A 24751-nucleotide genomic window follows, 5' to 3' on the forward strand; every position below is an offset into this window, starting at 1 on the left:
CTTTCGAGACATGAACATCTAAAAAGAACTATAGCAAAATCGGAGAAATAGAATCACAACGGAGCTGGCAATCATGAGCTCGATGGTGAAGCTGGAGTCGCAGCACCTGGCGTAGATAGTGAAGCAGGTGCAGAAGCTGACGGCGTTGGATTTGGCCACGTCTACCAACGTCGTGGCTTAGATGGCGGTTGCGGTGGCGTTCATTATGGTGCCAAGGGCGCCGCCGCTGTTACGGCGGCAGCGGAGGAGGAGAGCTTGAGGAGATGGGGTTGAGGGTGGGTTCTAGGTTTTGCAGGTTGGGATATGGGGGGTGGGTTGCAGGTTGGGTTGGGATCTGGGTTTTGAGGGATTGGGCTAAGGAGGAGGGGAGATGGGTTGTTGGAGAGAAGGAGAGACAGAGAGGGAGAGCTGAGAGAGAGAAGGAGAGCTTAAAGATAAACTCACATACCTTCGGGAATGATTCACCTCCTCCATTCCAGCCATACGACTATTTGGAATAGTGGTAGATGCTTTGCTTGAGGACTCAAAGGAGAACTGTGTTTGCTTCTTGTCTAGTTAAGCTAAATTCAAAAGTCAATGACAGCCGTAATTTTTAAAATTTTTAATTTTTCCAGTTTTTTTAATTTTTTCATTTTTTCTTTTCAATTTTACAAACTGTAAATAGAACCAAGTAAATCCTATGTGGTTTCTACCAATCACAAACCATTTGATATGGATTTGTATTGTAAACTTGTGAAGATGGAGGTGGGCTTGTTAGGGTTGATGATGGATGAAGGAGGTGGAGTTAGGGTCAATAATGGATGAAGAACTCAAAAGGACGCTTTTACCCTCTCGCTTGACAGATAAATTGACAGAATTGGATGACAGGACCTAATTGAAACTATTTATCGAGTTAACGAATATAATTGCCGGAAAAAAAAGTTCAGACCCAATTGCAAATGGAGGCCAAGTTCAAGGATGTCTACAGTAAATAACCCATTTTTCTATGATAAGGACGTCCTCAAGAAAAGTGCACGCATCATTCCCAAGACCACCTCAACTGAGACTTTCAATTTCAGAGTAAACAAATCGATCATCCATGTATAAAAGAAAAGGACAACACATTACGGAGATTTGCCTACAGAACCCAGATAATGATAAAATAAATAAATATTTAGACAACTGATGAGAATAAATTCAATTTGAATTGGTAAAATTAACTAATACGATAACGGAATAACAGGAAGCACCCAAAAAAAGGGGCTCGCAAGATTATAACTTGGATTGCTATTTTGAAGATACAAACAATAGAACACCTAGGCTACAGCTTACAGCTACATATTATACAAGACGTCGAATGTTGAAACCCCCTTCTCTGAGGATGAGCTAACGATGCCCCATTTGCAAAAGGCTACCTGTATTGACACAATAACTCAATAAAAATCATTCAACCAAAGCAAAGGATGACAAATTTAGAATCAATTAAAACAAAAAATGAGTTGTTTCCCCGGTTACAGATATTCTGAAAAAATGCCACATATGTAAGGTCCTAAGCATAACTTATTCAATATTACATATGTGGCAGGGATAAAGAAAAAAAAAACTATCGATACTATCAAGTGGATTTATTAAACGGCATAACTTATTCAATATTACATCCACTTTAGGAGGAGCCTACTCTGAATGACCGGATAATAATCAACAAAATGAACAAAGCTGGAATATACAATGGTGTAATGCATCATCACAACAGTTTTCAGTTACCTGATCAAAGAGACCATGATCGAGTTCCATAACCATGGAGAATTTCAAACCACCAAAAGAAAACATGTGCATAAGTCGATTACTGGGACACAGGCTGCAATAATCCTTTAAATTCATCATAAATCCATCTGCCAAAAAGAAATAGAAAATTTTATTCATCAAAGAAGAAGGTGAATATGATGGGAAGAAACAATTAGCAGAATGAACAGTTAGTATCATCGTTCCACATACTGGGATAACAAACGGACACACCGTACAAGCAGTGACCTACAAGTGAGTGCACGTGCACACATACATTGTGACTGCGTGTGTGTGTGTGTGTGTGTGTGTGTGTGTGTGAGAGAGAGAGAGAGAGAGAGAGAGAGAGAGAGAGAGAGAGAGAGAGAGAAGATAATCTAGGCATCTGTGGCATTACACAAAAGTCAAGGCATAAGTATATGATCCACACACTCAGACAAAATAATCTTCGCATTCTTCCTTTAGAAGACATGCACAAAACAATTATTTATTTGTATGACATGTAAGAATTAAGGAGTCATACTTGCACAGAAATATTGGTTGTAATTCATTATTTGCCTCAGGTCCCAAGTTGCTCCGTTTTTCACTTTCTTTGCTGAACTTAGTGGGAGTAAGAACTTCACATGGACCTTGAATCAAGCCCGCCATTACCGTGCTATCATGATTAGATTCATAGACCTATAACACAGAAACAATGAGTAAACATGAACTTCCATATGGATATTATTGATCTTGTACTCTACATGTCAATACAAAATGGAAGAGAGGAACCATTAGATAAACGTAGTGTTAAATTGAATGACGCCACATGGTGTATACAACCATTAGAAAGATATATATTACATGCATGTGTGCTTGCAAATATGCGCACTTCTTTACCCACTTGACAAAATCAGGAGGCCAATTTTACTAGTCAACTGATATGCCAACCACTCAATTCAAATGTTAATTTGACCATCTTACAAAAGAGAGAAACACAGAATAATTCGTATGCAAAAAAATGAAGTTTACCTCATTGCTTTCAGGTGTAGATGGGCGACCAACATTCTCTGGCAAGTCACCGGGAAAGTAGCACCTGTTGACAATAACCCACTTTGACCCAGTTTTTCTATCCTCCCACATGGACTGCAATGAAATTCAAAAGTTCATTATAACGCTTCTTAAAAATAAAAAGAAAAAAAAGAAAAAGAGTTCATTATAACCATAAACAGATTAATATGCTTCCACAACAAACAATAAGTGATTCCTCTAGACTCAGCGACCAAAAATAACAGGCAGTTTCTAATACAAGACTAATTTCAGCAATCACATTATATAATTCTTCAAATGCGACAAGTATCAAGAAATGCATCATAATTTGCTTACTTGAAGCTTTGAGGGTATCAATTTTCCAAGACTCGAGTGGAAAAGAGCATGATCTTGCAGCTTATACATTACCCCATCAATGCAACAAGTACGGTAAAATAATTTTTCATCGTTAACTTGAACCGCATCGCCAATCCATTGAACAGCTTTCAAGCCATCTGTAGACAATCCAGAATGGTCTAAAGCCCTACCACTAGCTACAGAACTTTCACAAGTATTTGCTTGTGCACCTCCTTGGTCATCCCGTTTGATGTCATATCTTAAAGAATAGTCAGGATTTCCTCCTGAGTGAGAAATATCTGGGTCTTTCAAAGCATGATTATGGTCATCGCATTTCTTTGATGGAACTTCTGCACAGTTTGGCAGCGCTGCTCCATCCACAACTTGTTGGTTGGAAGAGGGTTGGGAATTATCAGACTTATCAGTATCTTTGTTAGATGAATCAGCCGGAGGCTCTGCTTTTGATTCAGAAGGTCTCTCATCAGATCTAGATGATTCAGAAGTATCTTTTGGTTGAGATAACCGTTCACTTGACGAGCAACTTCCAGAAAAAGGTCTCTCATCCATATTTTTATTGCTCGATGGGAAATTATTTTGTTGACACTCTTTTGCATTTGAAATCTTCGAACAGTTTGGCAGCGCTGCACCGTCCACAACTTGTGGGTTGGAAGAGGGTTGGGAATGATCAGACTTATCAGTATCTTTGTTAGATGAATCAGCAGGAGGCTCTGCTTTTGATTCAGAAGGTCTCTCATCAGATCTAGATGATTCAGAAGTATCTTTTGGTTGAGATAACCGTTCACTTGATGAGAAACTTCCAGAAAAAGGTCTCTCGTCCATATTTTTATTGCTCGATGGGAAATTATTTTGTTCAGACTCTTTAGCATTTGAAATCTTCGGATCCAATGCTGACTCAACATGGTTGCTGCCTCCACTACCAATATGAGCAGGATTTTGGAAAGCAGAGCTCCCGTTTGCAGTTATCTTCTGCTGATTGAACTTGGGATCCAAGGCACCCAGTTTATTCTCCGAGGAAATTTGAATTCCAGCTGTGTTGGAAGGGATTTTTACTTGTATGTTACTTCTCATCACACGTCCATATTTAGGAGGCAAAGGCTTTCCATTGCTTAGCGACAAGCACCTCATGCAGTGCCACTCACCTCTAGGAATTCCTCTCTGATTAGCTGACTGTGCACACATTATGTGGTATCCTCTCTCGCATGCATCACAAATAAGAACACCTTCTACCTCAGTGATGGTAATCTGGCAACTTTGGCAAGTCAAAGCCTTACTCATGTAATCCCTTGATGGAGGAATCCATGTAGGATGCTCAGGAGGCTGTGGTTGTAATAATTTCTGAATAATTTTCGCAATCTCATTGTGATTATTAGGAACTGAAGGAGCTTGAACAAAGTGCATCTGTTGCAAAGGCTGCTGTACACCAGGTAAATTTCCAGAAGCTGTTTGAGAGACAAATGGCCTAATATTCTGATCTCGTGCTGCTACAGGAGTCATCTGTGGCATACTCATACCAGCATTTCCTTCAGCTTTGACAGAAGTATGATTTGGCACCTTGTATTCCATTCCACTTTTAGCAGATTGAGTTTGAACTGACCAAGTTGGAGCATTCACTGGTGGATGATTTGCAGAAGAATTTGCTGCACGTGCACAAAGTATAGTCTAAATACTTAGATATACAGAGAAGAGATAGAAACAGTAATAATAAAATAAGCATATAACAAATAAAGACACCTTCCTATAAAAGTAAAGTCGAAGAACATCAGTTACCTTGTACTTGAAATGCATAAGAAGGACCATTTGGTCCTCCATCTGATCTGAACTGTGCTCTTTCAACTCTAGGCAAGGCAGGGGAAGAAGAATCCCTTCCTAGATGACTGCTAGGCAAACCACTAGAAACCATGGATGCTCTAACTTCATTGGTAGGCAACTGATACTGTGCAGATGTAGGAGTTACTGTAGATACATGAACCACAGAAGAAGACACTGGGAAACCTCCGGAGATCGGTGCATGACTTGGTTTGTCTGTTGGACTCATACGAACAGTATGTGACATCCCATGGGTTTCAGCTGCTGCATTGAAGTTTGTTTTTAATGGGGGAGATGGATATGTAGCAGGTTGTGCAGAGTATTTCTTGGATTCTTCCATCTAGAAAACGAATTTCGAGTTCAGAAAACATCAGTTTACAGTCCCAAAAATTCTAATTTGATAGTTCAGAATTGAAGTAAAATAGCATTAGCCATACAATTTCAAAGACAACTTCTTGGTCGCAAGACTTCAACTTCCCAATGAGTCACGTACATCCTCATGGTGATTTGAATAAAAGTGAAAGATTTTACAATTACCGAAGAGTATAACTATGCAGTTTACTGCATATATGTCGCTCGTTAAAGTAACCAACAAGCCCAACATCCTCAAAACAACTAAGCTGAACAGTTGCTTTGTTAGTCCCAATCCTAGGAACGGGGGAAGTCATGAATCGGAGAACTTAGGAATAGCTACTTCCTTAGTCAATCTAATTCATGGTTTTCAGGTATTGAATTACGGGTTTTAATGTCAAATTCACAGAAGAAGTCAAGAATTAGACTAATTCCTATATACCCAGTATTGATAAGTAAACAAAAAGTAATGCGCAATTAAGAAACGATAACCAAAAATACCTTCTCCATAATTTCTCCTAAACCAGACAAATATCCCTTATTTGCATACCACATTAAAACACCAAAGTATATGAATTATATTACTATCATCCCATTACCTACATTTGAAATTCAAAGTCAAAAGTTTCTTTCTTTCTTCATTTGTCCAACACTTTCCCATCAATCACACAACAAGGCATACCAATTAAAAGCTAACAGAACAACACCCTGCCAGGAAACAAACTAAACCATATCCAATCACAAAAATGACTCTTTACCTTCTTCTTTGTCAGCGAAAACTTCTCAGCGATGGTCAACTTGGTTCCCCGAAACCCTAATCTCTGTTCCTTAAGCTTGCCATTAAGCCCCAAATCCTCAATGACAGCTCCAATTGCATCCCTAGCCACAATATCCTTAGGCGCCAAGCCTTCACATAGCTCCACCAGCTTCGACCTAGCTTCCCCCATAAGTCCAATCTCGGGCTCCGTGGGCTTCTTCCCTCCTCGAATCTTGGCCATTGTCGACAAGGCCAACACAATCTCCGCCACTCTCCTGAGGTCCTTCTCCGAATTGGGTCCCAATCTGGGCTTCTTGTTGAATTGGGTCCCCAATTCTCCTTCAGCTCCATTCTGAATCGGCCTCTTTTCCGCGACTGAAACCGCAGGCGGCTCGGTAGCTTCGGCGTTCAAGGTCGGATCCATGATTGAAGGGGCGAGCGAGCGAAGCCTATGAACGACGCCGTTTTGGGGGTAGAGGAGACAGAGAGAGGGCTCGAGAGAGAAACCCTAGAGAGAGAGAGAGGGAGAGATGGAGAGGTTTAGCCGTTGGGGTTTGGGGATTTGAAAAGATGAAAACTTTGTGTGGGAGAATAAAGCTTTTTGGCGGGTAAATTTGAGGGAGGGGAGAGTGGGTTTTGTGTAAGTGATTAAAATTGATAATATGGTGAGTGAGTTTGTGATTTTGTGAGCGAGTCAGAGAGAGAGAGGAGAGAGAGAGAAGGAAATAGGGGAATGGGTTCAAATTCAATGGGGGTGGTCGAGAGCAGAGCGAAATTTAGAGAGAGACAATAAGAACGAGGGCTTTTTCGTCTTTGGATTTGGTCCTTTTGGATGCTCCGGTTTGGATATATAAAACCGGTTCGCTTATTTGGAACCGGTTACAATTAGAAACGGCTTTGGACCGTCCAATCCAATCAAGATTTAAAGCTAAATACATACCATCTATACTATTGTCAACCAATTTTATAAACTTCCAATTATACCCTTACTTACATTTTTAAAAGAAACTAATAAGATGAGGGTGAAACAAAAATCATGTATGGCATTGGAAATACTAAAATTAAAATTGAAAAATATTCTCACGTTTGGAAAGAAATTTCATCATCATCAACCTTATTTATTAAAAAAAATATAATCAACTTTGAACAATTTTAGTAATAAATTCACAAATTAAGGTTGATATAATACGGGAGATGTTAATTGCACAACTAAAAAAATAAAAAGTCACCATGTACTCATGCACCTCTCTCTTACGAAAACACTAGTCTCTCCTCACAGGTACATGTCATAGGAATTTTTTTAATTACACATGCTAAGCTCGTCTTAAAAATTTTGGTGTCTTTTGCAATTGTATTTGTCAAGAAAAATGGTTTTTGCAAGTGCAAAAGGTTTTTTCTTTTAGTCACACAGACTACGCTTGTTCTAAATTTCTTTTCATTGTTCGGGGATGACTATAGTACCACAAAGTGCATTAGCAAATATTTTGAAGCAAAATTATCACAACTTTACATATAAAATCAGATTAGGTATGTTGGTATCTACTAGTGCATAATACGAATATATCCAATTGCAGTGAATTCCTAGCCCCATTTGGTTAAATCTAAATCATAGCCAACCATTTAAGACATATCGCATTATTTGTTTTTAAACAAAAAACAAAACTCATGTTAACTTTTTTTATTTATTTATGCCAAAGTTAGGAAGATATGGGGTGGAACTTACACACTCGGGTTTTATGGGGAATTGAACTCAAGATTACTTGGGTGCACACGAAAGATTTAGGCTAATCCAACTAACACCCCATTGGTAACTTACGTTAACATAGATTTCCATTGATAATTTATCAAAAACCCATCTATCTATATTTTTTTTATAATAAAAAATGCCCAAAACTTGCATAGCACTTCAAAAGCTTTCTTCTATACCAAAAAAATTCAGAAGATATACAATTGGAGCCCATATTTTGGGGAAAGAAAGAGCCTATATAAGCATAACTCCGCACAAAAAACAGAAAAATTGGTTGTTCATACTTACATTTGTGTATATAAAATATTAAACAAAAGAGACTAAACCTTTAACAACCATATAAACTCTAGGGTTTATATACAAACAACGACTGAACACAAAAGAAAAAAGAAATTCAATGATTGAAAACAAAATCCACGTGAAGAAGATTTCTCTCCCTCAACCTCATTTGTTTCAGCTTGCTCATCACATTTTTCTGGCTCTCCGTTGCCATTTGACCTAAATGACAAAACCCAATATAGATTAGCTAAAATTATAAAACAGTAAGGACTAATATGTACTTATGTAAAATATCATGAATGAGACTAAACAAAAATTAAGATGATGATTATATTAATAATGCATATGAAACTTGAAGCCTAGGCCATGGTTTTGTTAACAGTGGACAAGAAAGCATTCTATATATGTACTAACCGAAGTCTTCTTCGAGCTCGTCTTAGGTCGATTTCTAAGCGAAACGAGGCTATCCAAGTAAACCGTGAGACAACTACCAATGTTTTCAACTCCGCGAATTGACAGATCCCGAGAGCTTTCATCATCAAAACTGTACATAACCAACCTGTCATCAAACACCATCAAGTCATGAGATTTGGTGCAGAAGCCAGAATGTGATACGACGTGCAATGAGATGGAGACCCTCATTTTAGTCCAAGACTCCTTCACTCCATGCTCCTTCATGACCCAAAAATCATTGTATTCTTGGCCATTAGCACCAAAACCATAATGTATTGCGCATAACCATTCTCTGAAAACCCCTAGCTCTGTCATATAAATTTCTTCATCAATGGCATGTTCATGCGGCAGTGGAATTTCTCTAACCTCCTCCTTGTCCAAAAGGAGGGACATAATCGTGGAGGGAAGCTCATGATCATCTTTATTCATCAGCCAATGGATATCGCCATTCACATGGATCCCAAGCCTAGTATTGCATGAGACACAATTGAAGTCTTGGCGAATCACTCGCCAATAATTGGTTTCTAATGTGTAGACACAAAACTCAATCCCATGATCTCTATTGATCCGCCCACAAACCACCTTATGTTCATCAGTGGAGTGATCAAATCCAAACCCGCATAAGCTCGAATAGCGGTAGGGTTTCGGTGTCCTTGGCAGTATCTTGGATTCTCTGGTTGCAGGGTTAACCAAATATAAATCCCATCTGTCTAACTGGCATAGCAACAGGCCATTGCAGTGGCAAATCAAGTAAACCAAAGTTTCTCTGTGCATGCTATGAACAAAGGCCAGCTCAGTGGCTGCCACAAGATCATCCTCACCAAAATTATCAACATGATCATTGTTTAGATATGCATCATTACGATTGAGAAACTCATCGAGGTGCAAAGAGTAAAGGGATTTGTCTTCGTAAGCTGTAAGTATGACTGTTCGTCTTTGGTGCAATACATCTTCATTCTCAATGGCTTTGTTGAAGTGCACTTTAACAAAACTATGGTGGGAGAGGAGAGAAAGCCATGGCTTCGACACGCACTTGAAGCGGCATAAGGACTTAACCGGTAGCCTTGCAAAAATCTTAATTATGATCTCGGATTGAAGGCCATTAGGGTTTCCCATCAACTGGCCATGGTGTTCCATCTTCTTGGCCCTATTTATTTACTAATTATACTTCAAAAACTAATTAGAAAAGCTTATACATGTATCAGCATAGCCTGCAACATTGTTTGTGTATATGGATCAAAACAGAAAAACCGAAAAAAGGAAAAGTTATTTGGCTCAGGAGCTTGATGGTTGCAGAAAGGGAGGTGGGGTTACGAGAGACAATAATGGAGCTAGATTGGATGAGAATTGGTCATCGGGTTTTACAAGCATAAGTGGTCTTGGCTTGTAAATCTGGGTGGTTTCCTATCATTGTGGATCCAAGTGTGCTGTGCGATCATGACCATCCTATGCTTAACCTCATCTCTAGGTGTCAATAAATACATTTTGAGAAGTAATTAAGTTTGATTGTAAGATTCAACACATCTATGGAGAAGAACACACAATGCAGCGTCGTTTTTTAACATATTCGAGTTGTATCATTTTCTCGTGTCATGTAAGATTATGCTCCAACTCAAAATCAACTCATTGACTTATTGTGCCCAAATATATAAACTCAAACTCATTCACAAATTTTGCGTGTCGTGTCATGTTTCACCCATTTGTGTTTCTCTATATTTTTTGTCAATCAAACACCAAAATGTGAAATAATTAAATACACAAATATTACCATAAAAACTTATGCTAAACACATTACATAACATACATCCAATCATATTTCACCAAAAAAAACATACATAAACAATAAGTTATAAATTCCAATGGTTAAAAAAAGACTTTACAAAAAAAAAAAAAAGGTTTTTCAAAAAATATAAAAACATATTTCACAAAGATAACGTGTCGTTATCATGTTTCAAGAATGAACACTGGTCAAACTCGTTAAATGTGTTAATATCATGTCACCTTGTTACCAACCTGACCTGATATGGTTTGACTCGAACACGACATAAAAATGATTTGTGCTAGGCAAACGGTACATAGGATACTTAAAATCATGCCAACTGCTAAACAAAGTGGACAAACATAACTATTTCAAGCTTATTAAGTACATAAGAAACTCTAAGGAAATTTGTAATCACACTTGACCCACTTTATGGTTTCGAATAAAAACATCAGATTCCCAAAGAACAAATTGTCTCTTCAATATCTTGTACTTTTGTCAAAGACTGAGGACGTGCATGCACCAGACACCAAAATACCCAGTTCATCCAAATGCAGAAAATACTGAGGGAAGGAGAGACAGAAGTTGGGAAGGATGGGGTATGAGAAGGCTCTATCATGTAAACCAGTAGTTGATAAGTTAAAACCGGTAGGAGAAATCGGCCTAAGCTTTGAGCCTTTAGCTCGTCAAGAGTCAAAAACATTTGTAACGAACAACTTATGCAGCATAGTTTTACAACAGAATCATAACAAAACTTCATTACAACAAACGTTTTAAACTAATCTTTTGACTTTGCATTGGGTTCACTATTCTAAAATGATGTACAAAGCAAAACAAACACCTACTAGTATATAAAGTTTACATACTATCTGATTGAAATTAAAGATTTGCTTACTGATGTCGGTGATCGTTCTGCAATCGCAACATCGCTGAATATCGTAAGCCTTGAATTAATGGAGACGATTTCAGAATTATGTAGTGTAAACCCATGAGGAAGTGGTAAAGGTAGTCCCTTCCAGAGGTGTAAATTCACATATGGCACCACAACAGTTTTGAGAATTGTTGACAATACGGCCTGCAGTTTAAAAATCTTTCAGGTATTGACTTCAAATGGAGCAATGGCTCTATAATAAGAGGAGAATGTACAGGAGAAGATCAATTAAATTTTCCATAAGATACATTGTCATAAAAAAATACACGGAACAAATTTGACATAAAAAATGCATTTTAAAGTAACTGTTGTCTAGGCTATAGTCTGTAGACTATCTACTAGAATTCAACTTAAAAATTTGTCACGGAAAAAAAAATTATAAACGTTCTGCATAACATATCAAATCTCTTTTGCCCCACAAGTTGATACGGGTTCATGAGCACTCACAGTTGGGGCTCATTAACAAGTAATTAAGACCAAGAGGCCCAAAAATTCACCTGCAGCTTGTACTATGTCTCTACACTACTTGATATAATAGGAAATGCTTATATTCAACTGTGATTGACAGGCTGACTCTATTAACAAAACTGAATTAACAATGCTATGTGAAGTCACACAGAAAAAGAAAAAAAGGAAAAAAATAATAATAATAATAAAGAAGAAGAAGAAGAAAAACGCTCTGTAAAGTTCATTCGAAGCTTAAAACAATAATTTCAATAATTTCATGAAACAAAGGAATGTACCTGAACAAGATGCATGTGAAGGTTACCAATTTTGCTCCACTTCAAATATGCAGTAACATGATTCAATTTAACAGTACCAGCTAGTTTATTTATTAAGATATCTGGAGAACATGAAGCATGAATCTCCTGCACCAACAAAAAACATATGGAAAATCATAATGAACAAGGCGATGTAAATGTGCATGAAACTAATGGGAGGATACAAACACTCCAAGGAAGCATACCAATGATATGCACGCAACTGGTATTACTTCATCAGCATCCATGACACCAATTGTCACATCAGAGTAAACAGTGATATTAATGCCATTGTTAACAACTGTCATTATTGGTGGAGAAGAGACAGATATATTAAGCTCCATATCTTCATTGGGATATTGCTTGTACAGTTGAGGAACAATGTATTTCCATCCAGCAGTGTTCAAAAGGGACTGATCTGGTGTTTTGTTGATCACCCATTGCATATAATTTGCCTAAACGAATACAAGGGGAAAAATAATATCTTAGTTTAACTATGGACTTGAACTCTAAAATATAGAGCTACAAGGGTACAAATCCAGCCAGGCACAGGTCAGTTCGTTGTGAAATGGTGAAGTAAGATTTTGGTACACAGAAGTTTGATAACTATAGATAACATTTTGGAAGAAGAATGAAGCGAATTTCAAAAAAGGAATAAATGAATGATTATTGTTTAGTATTATCTTTAAAAAAAAAAAAAACAGAGGTGAAAAGAATAATTACCTTGAAGAAAACTAAGGACACTGAGCTAAAGACATTTTCATGTAATGATATCTCAACCATCTTAGCTGGAGCATTGAAGGGAACAGGATCTAGTGAACCCTTATTGTATAGGCTGGAAGCAAAATCATCATTGGGAGCCATGAATAGACCATTGATCTGAAATTCAATGGAAGAATTACTGAATACAGGATTGCCCACAAATGTAACATTCAAAGCAGCAATGTCATCCAGTGCGATTTGTTTTGGAAGTGATTGTAGTAAGAAGTCAAGCTTCATTATTCCTTCTCTGATTTTCTTGGAAATATTGTCTTCAACTGCAGAAACTATTTGACCTTCAAAAGCATCCACTAACCTGAAAGAGAATGTTAGAGGATCAACTGCAATATTTGGGGTCAGAAAAAAGATTTTAAACATATGAATGGACCTTAAGTGGCCTTGGTTGATATAGATGCAGATCCAACTACAAAAATTGGGAACAGGGGAAGGTGTATGGAACGACCTTTGACAGAAACAAAGAGGCACATAAGTCTTTCTCATAGCAAAGTTGATTAAGAGGATTGCATACCCTTGGTAAAGCCAAGATGCTCCACCATCTAACTTAATGGAGATATCTTTCACATAGCATCCACATTCCAAAACAGACAGCTTAAGAGTTCCTTCTTGGCCATTCAAAGCTAAGGTAACACCCACTTCCATACCTTCAACCTTTTCAAAAGCAACACCACTTTTTAACAAGGTAAAATCAAACAAATTGTGGGGGGAAAGAAGATTAAGTTTGCTAAGAACATTGTATCTTAGTTTAATTGATTCCAATCCTCTACCTCTTTCCTTTCAACAATTCAAGCTCAAAGAAATTTCTCATGACTCAATGATTTTGGAACGCACATAACATACTGCAGCTCATTACAGCATTTGACCACAGAAAGTTCACTATAATTGCACTTTTGTTTAACTGCATCATAATTTCATTTTCTATTCTACTTAACAAATCTGTTAATTTGACTTATGATATGAAATTATGGACGTATCGATTAGAATTCATCAAAGAAACCAACAAGAGACCTCCTATACCACTTTATGACAACATGACACCCAGAGAAATAAAAAAATAAAAAGGAGGAAAAACAGCTTCACTAATTCAAATGCCATTAAAGCAAGATCAAAGCAAAATAAAAGGGAACAAAAAAGTTTATAAAGAACAAAGAATAGCCTTTCCACCTGAATGGAGGCGTCCCCATGATCTGAAATATCAAATAACCAAGTGCTATAAGAATAGCACCAATCCATACTCAAATTTGCCGTGGCTCCTGAAGCAATTAAAGCAATACCTGAGTCACCAGTCTCCACATATGAAGAAGCAATATCAACATTATAGATTGTGATATTGGACAGAACAACATGAACTTGGCCAACAAGTGGGATTTTCACAGACTTTTCAATCTGAGGCAGTTGAAGGGGGATTATAGAGGAAACAGCCTGCTCTATTAGCAAGTCCTTAGAAAACTCAAGACCCTTGCTGGATATGACAAAAGATATGAATCCTTCTTCTTGGGTTCTTGTAGGAACAAGAAAAAATGATAAAACTATGAAGAAAATAGCAGATGCCATGAACTTTGTGAAGGAACCCATCTCAGAAAACAGTTAGATTAAGCTACTACATACAGCATGCACCACGGAACTAGAGAATTGCAAAGAGCATGGTCCTTTCGAAACTTGGAGTGAAAAACAAGAATTTTTCACAAAAAAATCGATAACCCAAATGAAAAAACAACTCAAATTTCAACACGGACCATGGGAAACTCAAAAAACAAGAGAAGTGGATATGAGAGAAATCCTTATCTTGGGTTTTTGAGAAAATCCATCTTCGGTATTTGGTGTCGTGATGAACCAGTGAGACTGTGAGAGCAACAGGTGGGAATTGTAAGAGTTTGTGTGGAAAAGTTAGTTACTTGAGGTTTCGGAGTTTTCTTCATTATTTGAGAGGTAGTTGACACTTGGCCGGGCTTACAAAGTTTAACATCACTTGGCCGGGCTTACGAAGTTTAACATACTGTGGGAACCAGAGTAGCAAACGCAAGAATATGCTCCACCCCTAGTCGAAAAACATGATCGTGATTTTTCAGGGGTAAGGTGAGTTTTGGTTTATGTAGTTTGTCAATTTTTCACTTCAATCAAATTTCTTTCAAGGGTAAAAAGTGAGTTTTGGTTTCTGTGATTTTTCAAGGACAAATTACAAGTTCCAACAAATTTCTTTCAATTTTGTCCATTATATCAAGAACACGTGTTTACTCTGTCAAAAAATTGGACAGTAATATCTCTTTCAGCCTTCTTATAAAAGTATCCAAATAAACATTTGAGGATCCAATTATTATGTGATAGACAAAGAAATAAAAATGCGCTCATCGTTCTGGATAATATGTATAAAGTATATCAAATAAAGACTGTCTACAAAAAAGAGTCAACAATTGTTACATTTTTATTGGTGATTGTTGGCATCATTAGTCATCATTTTTGGTGAGTAAAAGCAATAGTCACAATGCAGTTACAATTTTGCGCTTCATTACATACTAGCCTCTCTGCACCCGCTTCCGCGCATGTGAGAGGCTTTTTTTCAATCACGCGCGACTTATATAGTTTCACAATTGTATTTATGTAGATGTCTATTTCAACAGTTTCATATTTTAATCGTGCGCGTCTGATAAATCTTCGTTTTAAGAGTTTTACTTTATCGCCCGTATCTTTCTAGACGTCCATCTCAACAGTTTCTTTTTGTTCTTTTGTAGCATGTAAATTGCTAAAATGGAAGTCTAGAAAAATACGGGCGATAAAGGAAAACTCCGGCGAATCGTCTGATTTTTCACATTAATCTCCCCTTTTTCCCCTTTTTTTTGTTTTTCCCCCGACGATTTATCAGACGCACGCGATTAAAATATGAAACTGTTGAAACAGACATCTATATAAATATAATTGTGAAAAAATATTTGTGAAACTATATAAGTCGCGCGTAGCGCATGATTTAAAAAAAAGCATCTTGCACGTGCGAAAGGGCGTGCAGGGAGGCTAGTCTAATGAACTTTAGGAGCTAAGGGGATTCTTATTCAATTAATTACTCACACGTTAATATTACCCAAAGCAAATCCAACATTAATAGGAAAATCTAAAGTAACATAATATTTTCATTCTACACAACATCGTAGTTTTAGATTCTTGACATAAATATTTACATAATATGCACATAGGAGGAAGACATGCAACGATCAAGACCACTTGTGCCACCCGTTCCTCTCTAATTGATCTTTCACTTTTTCATTGTCAATTTATACATAAATAACATGAGATGAGACCATGTTTAAACATATACTTTTAAATTTGTAATTGACAAATTTTAGCATAATTTAGGAACACGTATACTCACCTTCAATTTTGATAGTTTATATTTTGCTACATGCCTACTCTAATTATTAGAAGAAAACTACACAAAAAATAATGTCATTTTCAAAAGTCAAGAGGCAAAAGAAAAATCCTCTCGTTTCTATAGCCAAATTTAATAATAAAATAATTTCTAGATATGCATCTCAACAGTTTGTTTTTTTTCTTGAAAAATACTAGGCATACCACATTTTTCATACCACATTGTGAATGTTATAAGCCTAGCATTACTCTTTTTTCTTTCATCGCATGTAAACTGTTGTAGTGGCATTCGCAATTGCTCTTATGCGATAGTGTGCTTTTTATTCATCAATAAAATTTATTTGAAGACTTGATAATGATTGTTGAATTTCTCCGGGAATTCCTCCTATGCTTGTGGGCCCATGTCGTGGCATTCGCAATTGCTCTGACGTGGAACTTATTTGAAGCCTAGGTGTTGTAATGGTGGTTAAACCTCTGGATTTGGAAATATACCAAATTTACTGTGCTAACAAAATTTCTCCTTTTTTTTCTTTTATTATTTTTTTCATTTGGCTCCTTTTGTTTCTCAGCAAAGAAGAACAAATGATCATTTCAACTGTTATAGTCAATCAAATTCTTTGATCTCATTGTTGTTAGGAAACAAACATTTAATACAACACATAATTTTTTATGAATATAACTAAATTTCAAGGCTGATAAACCTCAAGAAGTTGAAGACCCACACGTGCAACCGATCTACCTACACACGATGAGAGACATAACTTGAACTCTTGCACTACAATTATCATGGGTTCGATAATTCATGAAGCCAGTAGCAAAAGAAAACTTGAAGTATATCTTGTAACCCAAACCCAAACATATGATTCTGTATTCAGAAGGAATAAAACCATGAAACAAAAAAAAAACTAACTAACTAACTAACTAAAGCCCGATTAAGCATCCAAACAGATGATATATCACTTTAGTGGTGTAATGAAAACATAGAATAAACAATTATTTAATGTAATCGGTTTTGTTGAAAGCAGCTCACCAATTCCTCTGCAAGGCTCCTGCACTTTGGGAAGTTGAACCCCCCTTGAAAACCTACAATGTTAACAATTCACATTAAGGAACGAAAGTAAAAGAAAATAGCCATTTGAACGAAATTTGAAACAGACGCAATAACTAATTGCGTATGTCTTTATTTAAAACCAATCTCAATACATCATGGTCTAATTGCATACGTCTGCTTGTACATCAAAGCCTCCATCTGCTGTCTTCTTTGTCACCAATTTAACTATTAAATAAACAAATGTCAGCATAAAAACAAACAAACCTCTAAAAAGAGAAGAAACACAGCCACGGCCAGTAAGTCCTTTAGTAGTTTTCCTCTCCTTGAACTCCCTTCATCTCTATCATCCTCACTTTGCTTTCCTCTACCAAAGGAATCCCAAGAGGAAAAAAAAAATAGAAGGAAAAAAATCATAGCATCTGTATACATGCGGTCATTCCTCGTCTTAGAACCCTTTCACCCCGTTCACCTTCCTGACTTGGGTTGGGTTTCATATCACAATCATGGCCAAAAAAGATGTTCTCACCTACCAACTGCTCCACATAACCAAGTGAGCAGGGGTTTATATATATATAATAATAGTAGAAATATAGCAATAGTAATCATTGTTTAACAAAATCTATAAGTTATGGCAAGTTTAAATTATATATGAAGAGCCAACAATACACAAAAAGAAGGTTGCATTTCCTCGAATGCAGTAATGTATATGGATTAAACTATTTTTCATTCTTACAAAAATGCAATCAATGCAGCAAACATAAACAGATTGCTTCTTTATATAACCTGTGAATAGAACCAAACAACGCACAGTAAAGAAATATAACATAATAACAAATACACAAAATTCGTGATGAAAGAATAACAAAACCCACCATTTCATAAAATGAACGACCAAAGAAACAAATATGAGACTTGTTGCAACATCTCTCTGTTTTCTCTTCAAAGTATTCTCTGTAAAAGAGTGACGAAAAAAAAAACTCCACCATGTCATTCGAATTCGTAGAACAAAACCAAATACATTTTATCAAACACCTACCCTGCGAGTAAACACCTACCCTATTCTTGGAGAGTCAGCAACTGTTCTTGAATAATCGAGAATCCAAATATAAGTTGAATAACCAAACTTTCATTCATATCTTCAATTTCATACCTACCATTTCATATAGCAAATAAAAATCAATCCGATAAATGGTGAGAATGCAGCAAAAGGAGTAAGTTTCTCAAAAATCTCTTACCCACTGTAATTTACCGTTTGATTTGGACATGGGTCTGATATGAACACAAAAGCCATGAGAACCGTTCAACATACACGATAGAGATATGGAAAATCATCAACAAACACCTTTTCCTCTAAAACCTTCTCTGAACGTGAAAGATCACAAAACCCAATCAAAGAAAGAATATAATACAAATAAGAAAGAAAGATCTGTTAGGCTTACCAGCTTCTAAACTTTCAGTTGAAATCATAGGTGTTTAATTCTTCGAGATTCTGTGTTCCTGGAGATGCTGGGAAGGAACCCAATTAAATGATAAATTTTCTAAGGAAACCAAAACAACAGTAAAAAGGGGAAAAAATAAGGCATCAAATTAAGCGGGGAAAACCTGGGAAATTGGTGAAGCTGGCAAGGAGCGTTGTGGTTATGTTTCTGCTCCTCTTTCTGTTTTTCACACTGTAAGAAGAAAGGCCTATGATAATTGGGTGTGAAGGAAGTAGGGGGCAAACTGAAAGGAACTGCTACTGAACTGTTCCTAGAACACGATGAAGCAACTGATTGGAGGGTCTGTACCTTTTTTTATTTTCTTTTTAATTTTTTTAAATGTTATGCGTAATTGTTCTTTTACAATTATACCCTGATTGAATTAAAATTGTGTGGTTTTAATTTTTTGTTTAACAAAGGGCATATTTGGAGTTTTTGAATGTTCCACCGTATTCTGTTTTTTGTTTTATATATAGAAGATGAAGCCGTTACTAAAGGCTATTATCACCGATATAACAACATTAGTGACATTGTGGAAATTGACTCTTAACAGCATGTGGGGCCCATCATCTTTCCAATCAACTTCAATTTACAATATTTTATTACTTATTTGACTATCCAATCAACTTCATATTACGTATTTGATTGTTAATAGTATTTAAGTACAATGGGCCCTATCAAATTCAACAAATTGACAATACATTTTTGTTACTTAAATCTATATCGGTGTCTTAGAATTATTTAAAAAAAGATTACAATCTCTATTTGCACATTTCTTACTTTTCATTTTTCAATAATTAATTAATCAAAATATTGTTTTTATTGATGTCTGATGTTGATTGTAATTTCATTAAAATTCAATAAACAATTTAATAAAGATATTGACGTTCATTGCAATTTCTTCTAGTACAGTAAACATTTCATAAATATATTAGCTTTGATTTCATAAATTTCATTACAATTTACACATATGGAGGATTAAACCTCCCAAAATATTAAGTAACTGGTAACTAAATATACAATCATTTGGGATCTACTTTCAAAATAACTAATTTCATCCCACTTGAACTTGGTCTTCAAAAAAAGAAATGGCATACCCTAGTACCAAAGAAGAAGTTATGATAAATATACCAAACTAACATGTATTTTGGTATTATGAATTTCATAATACCAAAACACATATATATTGATAAGCATGGTGTTAACAAAAAGCATAATGGTACTGCATGGTCTAGATACCACAAACTCTAACCATATTTTTCAAACTTTGAACACAGGGCCTACATTCCTTGCATGCTCCTCCTCTTCTATCCCCCTTAGTATTGGTCTATAACCATCTTGATCAACTAATGTTCGGCTTGGCATGTAAGGTGAATGTAAGGTTGCAGTCATAATTTCTTCCAATCTATTAGAACCAAGTGGTACCCATAGAGTGCTTGATGAAACATGTCCCAATAGCAATTCAAAATCAATGTTAGAAACCTCTTGCACTAGCTAAAACCTTTTCCATGATGGCTTGTTGTTTCGTTCAAAGTTGCTCCAAACGTTTCACCTTTTTCGTTGTGGCTTTCCCCTCCTCTCTCATTTCCCTTTTAATTCTCTCTTCCCTTTCATTTGCATCCTTTGTAACCTGCACTATTCTTTCTTCGTAACATTCACGCATATCATCAAACTCCAGCCTCAAACCTCTTTTTTCTCTCAACACACCCAACACATCCTCAGTTCCCACCCTATACCATATCATTTTACCTGATCACCCTTCTCTCTTCCAAGCACTTCAGCATATACAATATTGATTTCCTTTGCTGTTACTTCATCTGGTAGTTGGTTTTTGCTTCTTTTTATCCCTAATATCAATGATCTTTAAATTCATATCTTCTTGCATGAAGTAATCACAAAGAGAATATATCTGTTAACTGTGCATTCTATTATATGGATGCCTCTATAACAAACAACACAAGACAACATATCCTAAAATACAATCAAATTTAGCCTCACCATAACTTTTGCAACTGTCTCATTCACAAGTGTTCCATTCTTTCTTAGGTGGCACAGTTCAAACATTTTGCATCTGTCAGGTAGACACACCTGTGATTCACCTTCTAAAATCCACCAAGTAGTTCACATATCAAATATCATTTTAAATCATAGTATGAGTACCTAAAATAAGTTTTTCTTAAGCCATCCACAAAATCACTTGTTCATGGCCCATTAATTGAAAAATTAAAAGTACATACCAGCTGTTCTATGTTTTTATCATTTATATATGATCAAAACATTATGAGAACTTACATAAGCAGACTTACAATATGATAACATGCTCCACATTAATTGACTAGAAAAACTGTGACACTTACATATTGGTTCCTCACTTAGGCATATGATTTTGTCCCCGTTGTGTGGTGCATCATGCGCTTCTCACGATTACATTTATTTGTGATCGATCATTTCTGTATGAATATTTTATACAGCGTCAAACAATTGACCATTTGAAAAAATAAAAAACAAAGACATATTTCATGTTTTACCTGCACTGGACTAGTCTCCCAATATTTCACTAATAACCTCCACTGTTCTTTGCTAACCCTGTCATCAGTACAATTCCATCGCTCCTCTGAATTCAAAAAAGGATCATACCAATTGTTTTTTTAAATTGGCCTTGTGTTTCTTCCAAAGATGATTGAGTTTCAGCTCAGCCATGACTCGTATTTTGGGTGCCTTATTTTTAGTTTCCGGATCAAACCAATCAATTGTCCTTTGCATTCATATTCAACTATATACATTAGCATTTTAGTGGTTTAACATGTATAAGTTAATCAGAGTAGTCAACTGAAACACAAAGACTAAAAGCGTTGACAGTTCACTACTCTTAAAGTACAAGAAACCTTTTAACTTCCATTGAAAAGTTACATTCCTGCTCTCATTGCTTATTATACTTTTGCATCACCTGTTACTTCCTATTGGTTTTAACCTTATTATGCACAGAAATGTATTGCTGCTATGTGATGTAAGTCCTATATGCATGGTGATGAGCCTTAAATAAAGAGAACATATGACTAGATTATCAAAAGAAGTAAAAAAGAAACATACTAATCTGAAATGGAATACCAGATTCATAAAAGCATCGACTAAATAGCAATCCATTATAACCTAGTGGCTTACCACAACCCTATAAGTTACATATCATGATTGGTAAAGCTCAATATAATTGAGGTTACTGAGTTGTATTCATCTATAGAATGCATATGAGAATATATTATAAGAATGAATCATATACAAGATATGAAGAAGTGGTGGATCCATACAAGATATAAGAATGAATCATATACAACATATGAATTATATATAGATGAACATGTCGTGGATTATAACGAGCAAGGCAGCAGAAGCTAGACGCTGCTTTGATTCCCTTTAGTCAGGGGCTTTCCATAACAAGTGGTGACCGTTCTTACCCAGCCACACAACCAATCAATGGGTCAAGATACTAACTTCAATGGTGTTTTCCATCGTCCTAGGGATCAACGTGGCTCCTGATAAAAAGCATTTATATATTAATACATGTGATACAAACAGATAATATGAGTAGAATATTGTGTAGATAAAATTATTTATAAACAAAACCAAGTCACAAAATATTTTATACAGTGATTCGTTTCCATGCATCGCCTTGTGCCGTTCCATGTTCAAAACGTCGCCAATCTTGTACATTAATTGGAAACAAACCTTGGTCCACATTTATTAGCCCTAGAAACCTTTGCCATCGAGCTACTGCTTCTTTTGGGGCAATGGCTTGACCCCTTGCATTAAACTCCACCACCTCAATGCTCTTTGTTGCCCAATTTGGTCTGTTTAACCCGCGTGCTCTACCATTACGTACCATACTACCGTCGTCTTCATGGTCGTCAACAACCTCATTTACAATTCCTTCCACATTTCTTGGCACGTCATCTTCTTCCCGAATGTTAATTTGTGTGTTCCTAATACTTGTATGTGTGTTTCTTAGGGGCAAATACGAGTTGTTGTCCACATCCAACGAAGTAGTATCACCTATGTATTCTATAGAGAGATTGAGAGTAAAGTTGATTTTTCTTTTGTCAAAGAATAAAGTGAGTTTTCCTTTTGTCAAGAGAGTAAAGTGAGTTTGTGAAAAAAGCACTTGTGCCAATTTTACATTCCCAAAGCATAATTAACATTTGAAAAAAATAATTTAAAACTCAAAATAATTCATCAGGCGCCAAAACACACTATATTGGTGCTTGATACCCTAATTTCATGCTTAACTTTCTTTTAAAAAATTAAAAAAAAAGATACTTTCTTTTGAAGTAACAAAAGTATAATAAACCAATTAAATTTGTCCAAAATTAATTAAAGATGTGTGGGTATTTTCACCCAAAAAAAAAGAAGATATTTATATATTTTTTTTCCTTTTATGTTTTACACTTCCCAACATTTTAGGTGAAAAAAAGTTTGTAAATTTAATCAAGTCTAACACTTATTTCTTCAACCTACCAACTTCTAGCTATTGCTTTCACTTTCACCTTCTTTTTTGTTTATCTTTGCCCAGACTCTTTTTGGTCTAGCCTTCGTTCCTGTTCTTTTGCTCTTTTTGTGGCAATGAATTAGTTTCCAAATCCTCCAAAGGCGCGAACCAATGTACTCAACCGAAGTTCTAAATGATAAGATCAAAGAAAACGTTCCGCGTGATAGGATGAAAGAAAAGGTTTCAGCTGAATCCTTGTCAAGGTCATCATCCAAGAATTCCGTAGCAGAAGTTCGCGAAGAAATACGGAAGGTTTTGTTGCCAATGTTGTTTAAGGAGGACGGTTCATGGATCATGGCTGCAATGAGTCATCAACCACCACAATCTCCTTGATGAAAACTCCAACTCATCCAATTACTATGCAATATTAAGCAAGTGCACTAATTAATCAATCAACACCTGTGAAAAATGGTGAGTTTGAAATTTTAGATGTTGTCTTTGATACTGATTCTGAATGTTTTGGTACAGCTTGCAATCAAATTGTTAAAACTGAATTTTTCTCCCGAAAAAAAAGGTGATGTTCTAAGGATAAAACCACTTACGATTCAACACGGGTGTATAAAGACTCTTGAATATAGTTCCACAAGTGAGTATGAATAAGTGGAAGAATTATCTAATGATGGGGAATAGTATTCCCTTAAAATTATGTATGAACTGTATAATTTTCTCTTCTATGTACACGTTATTAATGTTTAGTTGTATGTGTACTATATCCTTATGTCATTAATATAAATGCAAAGTTTAAGTATACATGGTTGATTTTAAACTTTCAATACATAAACAACTTCAGGAATAAGAAGTTTTTGTTTTCTTTCATATGAAATTCATTACTATAATGCTATTACACACAAGACAAAAATTCAATAGACAAAGACAGCACTCATCCAAAGGAGGCCAAAAGAGAACAAAACAAGGACACCTGCCATATACGTATGAATTCATAGACTCATATGTCAACTTGATTCTTCATCTGAATTTGATTCCTCATCAGTTCCTCCTTCACTATAAGTAGAGACTTGTAATGACAACAATTTGTTTACAGTGATTCCGAGAACATCGGTTCTTACTTCTATTTCTTCATCTTCAATGAATGCATCGTCCAGATTTTGGGGTTCATAAGGATCAACGTGACCAGTATTATTCATGTCAAACAAATCCCAAGGCTTGATTTTTCTTGCAACATGTCAATCTTGTTCTTTAGGATCTTGCACATAATAAACTTGTGGTGCTTAGGATGCTAGTATGAGTGTATCCCCAGGGGCTTGAAGATGATTGAAATTAACCAATTAAAAGCCATATATATCGGCTTTGACCCCATTATTATGACCATTGGTGTTTGGCCAATCGTAATTGAAAAATACTATCTTCAAATCATTATGATAGTCAAGCTCAATAATGTCAGTAAGAACCCCATAGTAGTCAACTCTACCATCAATTGGATTAGTATCACAGGTACTTGCATAACTTGTAACCTCAGATGTAACAAATACCCCATTGTTTTGAGTCTTATTTTTTTTATCAAATTTCTTCACCCGAAACCAATAATCGTTGTTAACA

The 24751-nt window shown here is 36.0% G+C and overlaps 3 protein-coding genes and 1 long non-coding RNA gene across 6 annotated transcripts; all 4 read right to left on the reverse strand.

Moving 5' to 3' along the window:
- LOC18778213 lies at positions 1166-6871 on the reverse strand. Its single transcript, XM_007213610.2, has 7 exons — positions 6063-6871; positions 4915-5293; positions 3127-4784; positions 2773-2886; positions 2285-2439; positions 1744-1871; positions 1166-1394 (listed from the first exon to the last, which is right to left on the reverse strand). Exons 1-6 carry the CDS (start codon positions 6483-6485, stop codon positions 1823-1825), a joined length of 2778 nt encoding a protein of 925 aa, XP_007213672.1. The 5' UTR covers positions 6486-6871; the 3' UTR covers positions 1166-1394; positions 1744-1822.
- On the reverse strand, positions 7969-9689 carry LOC18780416 (F-box/kelch-repeat protein At3g06240). Its single transcript, XM_007214723.2, has 2 exons — positions 8502-9689; positions 7969-8306 (listed from the first exon to the last, which is right to left on the reverse strand). The coding sequence occupies exons 1-2, from the start codon at positions 9675-9677 to the stop codon at positions 8274-8276; spliced, it is 1209 nt and encodes a 402-aa protein (XP_007214785.2). The 5' UTR covers positions 9678-9689; the 3' UTR covers positions 7969-8273.
- Positions 10700-14738, reverse strand: LOC18781512 (putative BPI/LBP family protein At1g04970). 3 transcript variants are annotated; one of them, XM_020561539.1, is made up of 7 exons: positions 13933-14736; positions 13214-13419; positions 12715-13066; positions 12198-12446; positions 11974-12099; positions 11195-11374; positions 10700-10862 (listed from the first exon to the last, which is right to left on the reverse strand). In XM_020561539.1, the coding sequence occupies exons 1-7, from the start codon at positions 14341-14343 to the stop codon at positions 10779-10781; spliced, it is 1608 nt and encodes a 535-aa protein (XP_020417128.1). In that variant the 5' UTR covers positions 14344-14736; the 3' UTR covers positions 10700-10778. The 3 variants fall into 3 exon arrangements, with proteins under 3 accessions (XP_020417128.1, XP_020417129.1, XP_020417130.1); XM_020561540.1 differs by having other exon boundaries at positions 13280-13419; positions 13933-14730; XM_020561541.1 differs by lacking the exons at positions 10700-10862; positions 11195-11374 and adding an exon at positions 11494-11805 and having other exon boundaries at positions 13933-14738.
- On the reverse strand, positions 17617-19011 carry LOC109948911. The gene is made up of 6 exons (XR_002271356.1): positions 18779-19011; positions 18616-18682; positions 18412-18538; positions 18232-18326; positions 18049-18127; positions 17617-17709 (listed from the first exon to the last, which is right to left on the reverse strand). It is a non-coding gene; the product is annotated as an uncharacterized LOC109948911 (long non-coding RNA).

The sequence above is a fragment of the Prunus persica genome, chromosome G4 (genome assembly GCF_000346465.2).
Source record: "Prunus persica cultivar Lovell chromosome G4, Prunus_persica_NCBIv2, whole genome shotgun sequence".
Classification (NCBI taxonomy): Eukaryota; Viridiplantae; Streptophyta; class Magnoliopsida; order Rosales; family Rosaceae; genus Prunus; species Prunus persica.

Coding starts and splice junctions, on each gene's coding strand:
- LOC18778213 (XM_007213610.2), bottom strand. CDS start 6,485: ATGGATCCGACCTTGAACGCCGAAGCTACCGAGCCGCCTGCGGTTTCA. Junction 2,887..3,126: donor TGATACCCTCAAAGCTTCAA/GTAAGCAAATTA, acceptor ATTTCATTGCAG/TCCATGTGGGAGGATAGAAA. Junction 1,872..2,284: donor CAACCAATATTTCTGTGCAA/GTATGACTCCTT, acceptor TCTTTTTGGCAG/ATGGATTTATGATGAATTTA.
- LOC18781512 (XM_020561539.1), bottom strand. CDS start 14,343: ATGGGTTCCTTCACAAAGTTCATGGCATCTGCTATTTTCTTCATAGTT. Junction 13,420..13,932: donor ATGGGGACGCCTCCATTCAG/GTGGAAAGGCTA, acceptor GCTTTTGAAAAG/GTTGAAGGTATGGAAGTGGG. Junction 13,067..13,213: donor CCTCTTTGTTTCTGTCAAAG/GTCGTTCCATAC, acceptor ATTCTCTTTCAG/GTTAGTGGATGCTTTTGAAG.
- LOC18780416 (XM_007214723.2), bottom strand. CDS start 9,677: ATGGAACACCATGGCCAGTTGATGGGAAACCCTAATGGCCTTCAATCC. Junction 8,307..8,501: donor CGAGCTCGAAGAAGACTTCG/GTTAGTACATAT, acceptor TTTGTCATTTAG/GTCAAATGGCAACGGAGAGC.